The sequence below is a fragment of the Podarcis liolepis genome (genome assembly GCF_965112155.1).
Source record: "Podarcis liolepis genome assembly, chromosome: 13".
NCBI lineage: Eukaryota > Metazoa > Chordata > Lepidosauria > Squamata > Lacertidae > Podarcis > Podarcis liolepis.
Genome location: NC_139573.1, coordinates 24636860 through 24642859, shown reverse-complemented (window position 1 = coordinate 24642859; position 6000 = coordinate 24636860). Strand labels below are relative to the sequence as shown.

General features: G+C 49.7%; 1 protein-coding gene across 6 annotated transcripts; it reads left to right on the top strand.

The window, feature by feature from the left end:
- The first annotated feature begins 733 nt into the window (after positions 1–733).
- On the top strand, positions 734–5819 carry ZSWIM9 (zinc finger SWIM-type containing 9). 6 transcript variants are annotated; one of them, XM_083472291.1, is made up of 4 exons: positions 1054–1359; positions 2110–2211; positions 2589–2841; positions 3592–5819. In XM_083472291.1, the coding sequence occupies exons 1-4, from the start codon at positions 1065–1067 to the stop codon at positions 4961–4963; spliced, it is 2022 nt and encodes a 673-aa protein (XP_083328417.1). In that variant the 5' UTR covers positions 1054–1064; the 3' UTR covers positions 4964–5819. The 6 variants fall into 6 exon arrangements, with proteins under 6 accessions (XP_083328422.1, XP_083328417.1, XP_083328418.1 ...); XM_083472293.1 differs by having other exon boundaries at positions 1239–1379; XM_083472294.1 differs by having other exon boundaries at positions 1245–1670; positions 1780–2211.
- The last annotated feature ends 181 nt before the right edge of the window (positions 5820–6000 follow it).

Here is a 6000-nt window from a genome sequence, read left to right as displayed (position 1 = left end):
CACGAGTCTTTTCGTCTTGCGAAGCAAGCCCATAGGGAAATTTGTCTAGCAAAGCAACGCAAAAACGGAAAACCCTTTCGTCTAGTGAGTTTTTCGTCTTGCGAGGCATTCGTCTTGCGGGGCACCACTGTATACTGGCGTACATTTTGAAATGGTTTCTATAATGAAATGAAATTCATCTCAAGGGAGGGGCTCAGTCGGCTGTCCCTGTGCAGATGAGCAATTTTTAAACTAGACAAGGGCAAGGGAGCCTTTTAAACAAGAGGATCGCCCTCAGTAAAGTCGGGTCACACAATAAAACGCCCATGCCATCTTTTCTCTTGTGCTTTTTCGCAGCTGACCCTCAGGTGGAAGTTCAACAAGTGCAGCTTTTCTCCTAATAATAAAATTCCTTCCAGTAGCACCTTAAAGACCAACTAAGTTAGTTCTTGGTATGAGTTTTCATGTGCATGCACACTTCTTCAGATACACTGAAGTGTATCTGAAGAAGTGTGCATGCACACGAAAGCTCATACCAAGAACTAACTTAGTTGGTCTTTAAGGTGCTACTGGAAGGAATTTTTTTATTTTGACTATGGCAGACCAACACGGCTACCTATCTGTAACTGGAGCTTTTCTCCTAGTTTGTTTGTAGAGAAGACGACAGCTACAAAACTTGTTTCGCGCCACGGTAATAAAGACGGCCTCGTGAGCACGTGCAAAGTAAGGGAACATCAGCCAGCCTTCCTTCAAAAATATTTCATTTAACTACATAACCTCCGGCAAGAAGCCCGTGTGTTACTATCGTGACATGTTGGCCCTGCTCTTCCTTCGAGGAGCGCAGGGGGTGGGCGCAGCAGTTTCCCTCTTTATCTGAGGTCTGTAAGGCTGAAAGAGAAAGTCACTAGCCTAACTTGAACCCCCGTCGCTAAGTCGGGGTTTGAACCCGGCTTCCTCCGGTCATCACCTGGCGCGCCGGGACTGCCGAGCTACTGCGCCTTCCCAGCTCCAAGCCAAGTTCAGCTCCTAATCTCGGGTGCGCGACTTGGCGTTGGCCAGGTAAGCGATGGGAACGCACTCTGCACATGCTCAGAGGCACCTTCTTCCCGCGCCGTCCTCCCTCGTCAGCCCTCCTCGTAATCCTTTCCCTTCTGCTCCTCCAGCCACCTAGACTTTGCTCTTTCTTGGCAACGCCGTGCTGCTGTGGACGGAGCAGGCTGCGTTGCTGGAAGCTCCAGCAGGCGGAGCTCGCGGCTCGCCTCCGTCGCCCAGCCGGAATCAGCAAGCGGGAGACGGAGCGCCCGGGTTTGTTTCGCTGGGAGCGGGCCTGGCTCTTTGGCCGCATCCCGGACAGGCAGAGATCCAAGGTGGCTGGAGGGGGTAAGGAGACAACCGGCCAGGTATGGGTCCGATCTGGGGTCCTTTGCCGGGCGGAGGGGGTGCGGAGAGTAACACGGGATTGGGACTCCCAGAGACAGCTGGGGGCGCTCTCTGAAGCTGGAAGGGTGGGAGTCGGAGCCCCAGAGCGCACAGCTCCGAATTGGCCGAGCTTATAAAATGCATGCATAAATACGTACACTTTAATTTAAGCATATGTTCCCCTTCCTCATCATACAGACATATATATTTTTGCATTTACTGCTGTATGGATTAAATGCACACATTTATGTCTCTTGCAGCATATGATGCATGTTTTTGTTGTGTCTGCATGCATGAATAAGTGTGAGTGAGTGTGCATGTATTAGTGGGTGGGTGGCTGGGCTCAGATTTGTGCAAACCATCATGCTTCATATGTGCCAGCCCAGGAATAACTGTTTTCAGTTTCCTACTAACTGCAGTCCACTTGGGTGAGCCCAAGTGTCAGGTGCCATTAACTTTTCCATTCTTGCACACGTACGCAGACATGCCATATTGTACATTGTCACAACTTAGATCTGACAGCTGCTGTGCATCCCCTGCCCTGCCTCAGCTTTGCAATGGGCACAGCCAAAACTGCATCACATCTCTTGCTACTTACAGTCTTAATTCAGAGGCACCAACAACCTCCCATGGGCATGGTAAATACTAGTAGTTCAAAATATTCCCATATTTTGGTACTTTTATAAATCTTCATATATATTTTTTCTTCAGGTTACTTTTTCTCCAAGAGTGGCAACAAGTCTTCATGGCTTGATTGCCAGTGGATACTGGATTTCTGTAAAGAAAAGACTTTAAGCATATTCACTTTGGCAGGTACTGTACTAGCTTCCTTAGTTGTGTACCAAATTTGCAGTCCAGTTCCTTTTATGACTAACTCCCAGAGAAGTGTGCATAGGATTGCAATTTCAACTACTTAACAAGAACATGTGTCCAGATTTGTGGAATCTAAATAGTGTTTTACATAATGTGTCTAAAACAAAATACAAAAGCCTGCATTTTAATATGGAGATATGCATCTTGTAGGAAAGGTTAGATTGCAGAAGGTGTCTTAAAAAGACATATGAAGTGGGTTTTTTTTGGAGGGGGGGGGAATTGCTGGCTACAAATTCCATCACTGGAACCGCCAATCTCACTGCCTCCTCCTTCTGCTTTCTCTTATGATTTGAATGACTGTGCTCCTCTGCTCACAGATGCCATGGGGGACCTCGGCCTGGGCCGGGAGTTTCACACCTGGCACCAGTTCAGCACGTTCTTTGACGACTGGTGCGAAAAGCACAAAGTGCTCTTCATCATTGCCAGCCTGAAGCCACTGATCTCACTGCGCCAGAACCCGCCGCACTATCAGCCCAGCCTCGCCGAGACACTCCGCTTCCGTTTTGTGCGTCTCATCTGCAAGCACAGCGGGACCTATGTGGGGCAGAGCACGGTGCAACGCAACCGCCTGTAAGTCCATCGCGTGTTTGATTATATAATGCCGTCTGCATGCATGTTGCTGCACAGGCCCCATGCTCCGAGATGTTTACAAGCTAAAATTCTCTCCGATTCCCATTCCCCCAGTATCATTGAGACCCTCAAAGAGACACTGATTGTTCCTCTATAGCTTAGCCTCCAGATGTTTTTGGGTTCCACCAGCCCAAGTCAGCATGGCCAGTGGGCAAAGATGATGGGAGCTGTAGTCCAGCAACCTCTGGTGGGGCACAGGCTGCTTAACCCTGCTCTATAGAAAGCAAAACCCTAGGATTTCTTCATAGGTCCTCACCAAACAAGATATTCCTTGTGCTGTAATTACTCCTGAATTCAAAATCCCAAGTGTATAGTGCAGAATTAAGGCATGCTTTTCTGAATAAAACCTACAGAATTGGTTGGCCCTCTTTGCCTTTTTTGACATAAGCACTGCTAATAATAGACATAGTCATAACAACAACAGCAACAACAACAACAACAACAACAACAACAACAACAATAATAATAATAATATTTATACGCCGCCCATCTGGCTGGGTTGCCCCAGCCACTCTGGGTGGCTAAACTACAATACAAACTACAATGGGGGGACGGGGACGGACCCCCAGACAGGGAGGGACTGCCAGTGACAGCAGTTCCTACCAGTATCCATTGAAGACCAGTGCCAATAATGCTATCGCTTCTTACTAAACCAACACCTTCCCCCCCCCCACATCTCCTCCTTTGTAGCAGTGAGAAGATCGACTGCCCAGCTTCTATCACTCTGCGCCTGGGCCCCAAGAAGGACCGCTTGGTGGTGATTGAGGCCAACCTGGAGCACAACCACCGCCTGTCGGAGCTGGAGTTTGCCCATCACTTCAAGCGGCACCAGCTGAGGGCCAGCCTAGGGCTGCCCATCCGCATCACCAACAGCATCTCCAAGCGCTTTCTGGCACCTGACCTTATCTGGAACCTGGAGGACTACAGCAAAGCCAAAGACAAGGGCATGTGCAATCTCCTGGCTGTTCTGGACGCTCTCTTCAAGGCAGATCCAGGGGCCAAAGTCAAACTTGTCTTCCAGGAGGATGTGGCTGTCCTCAACAGCATCTTCCTGGCTACCTCACACATGCGCAAGCTTGTGCAACATTTCCCAGCTTGCCTCTTCCTGGAGCGTGCTGCCTGCCTTGATGCGGACTTTGAGCTCTACACCGTGCTTTGCCAAGATGCCAATGGCCGCGGGCGTGAGGTGGCCTACTGCCTGGCACGCCAGGGGCTGCCTGACCTCCTTATATTCATTGTTGCTTCGCTGGTGCAGAGTGCCCCGGACATCAAGTTGAGGGTGAAAGTAGTCACAGTAGGGGCTGGGGTCACAGGGCTGGACGCGGTGGAGGAGGTCCTGCCATGTGCCCGGGTGCAGATCTGCCGCCTGCAGGTCTTGGAGGCCCTCTACCGCAGAGCTTGCGAGCTGGCTGTGCCGAAGGAGGACCAGATCCGCAACCTGTTGCTCAACCTGGCGAATGCTGACTCGCCGCGGGTCTACAGCCAGTACCTGAGCGACCTGGAAGATGTCGCCCCACTCTCCTTTTTGCAGTACTTCCTGGAGCACTGGCACCCTCACAAGGGCATGTGGGTAGAGTGCTGGGCCTTTGAGAAGAACCGGGAATGCTCCTTCCTCGACCACCTTAGCACTCACCGCCGTAAGCTGCTGACAGTACTCGCCCCTCCTATGGTGTTGGCCACCTGCGTTCAGGGCCTGATAGATCTCCAAGCCCTGCATGTGGAGACCTCGACGTTCAATGTGGCACCTGTGGCTGAGCTGTACCACTCCGCCTGCCTGCCCGACAGTGCTGATCTGGTGGCCGAGGAACTGGACCTGGTGCCCCATGCGCACTATGCGCTCAAGGACACACCTGAGGGCTACCTCTTGGAGGGAAGCACCTGCTCTTTCCTGGTGAGCCAGGATCTGGCCACTTGCAGCTGTTCCATCTACATGGCTCACCAGCTGCCCTGCCGGCACATCTTTGCCGCACGCCTTTGGGTCGGAGAGCCTCTCTTTGACCCCTGCCTGCTTCCCACCTCACCAGATAGGCATCAAGACTGCACAGGCCAGGAGGAATGCTAGCTATGTTGCCCAAGTGCCGGTCCATTAAAGTGGCAGAACACAGTCCCAGTGACCACTTCTGTAATTGCCACGCCGGCACGAGGAAGATGCTGGCTGCCACACTTCTTTGGGTGGAAGTGATCCAGCCTGGGGCACTAGACAGATTACTGACCAGCTGTCGCTGGACAGACGTCTAGTACCCAGCCATATGCCCAAAGTTTGGTGGGTACTACAAAACATCACATGAGCACTGCCACATTCTAGGACCAATACTAATGGACCGATCGTCTTATTCAGTAGAAGGCAGCTTCCAGTGTTCCCAGGATGCTAGTTCATTATGCAAGTCAAAGCACAGCTAAAAAAAGCCAAGTTCTGACCATTTTCAGTGAGCAGATCTGTGTACACACTGCCTTTAAAAAATATATAAAGATTGTGCACCAAGGTAGCTCAATTTTTTTGTGAGGAAAACTAAATTCTATATACATTACTTTATGCAATTTGCAGCACAATCCTGTGCAGAGTTCTGTGAACCCATCTACTGAAATCAGTGGACTAAAGGTGTGCCTAGCTCGGCCTAGGATAGGGTGTTAAGCTTATTCTAATTTTGTTAGTTATAAGAGGAGGCAGAGAGCGGTGGAAGTCGCCGAAAGGCCATCCTCCAACCAACAGCAGTGCTGCTCAGCTCTCCCCTAGGCTTCTTAATTACCCCACCTCGAATATGTCCACTGACTCCAGAACCTGGATTTTATGCCTCATATTAGTTCTCCTAGTAGCCAAATGCACAGAGCCCTAGGAATAAGCAATGTATCTAAATGGATGGATGTATACCATGCTATCTGACTATCTGATCTAATAAATTCACTCATTTATTTATTCATTCAGAGATTTATATCTTGCCTTTCATAGCGTTGTGTCCTTAGAAGGAAATGTATGTACAGTTTTAAAAAATAAAAATAACAATTAGAAATGAAGCATTGATTTGCTTATAGGCAGCAGCAACTAAAAAATTTCAGACTGAATTTTTTTCAAGCTTCTTAAAAACCAACAGACACTGAGAA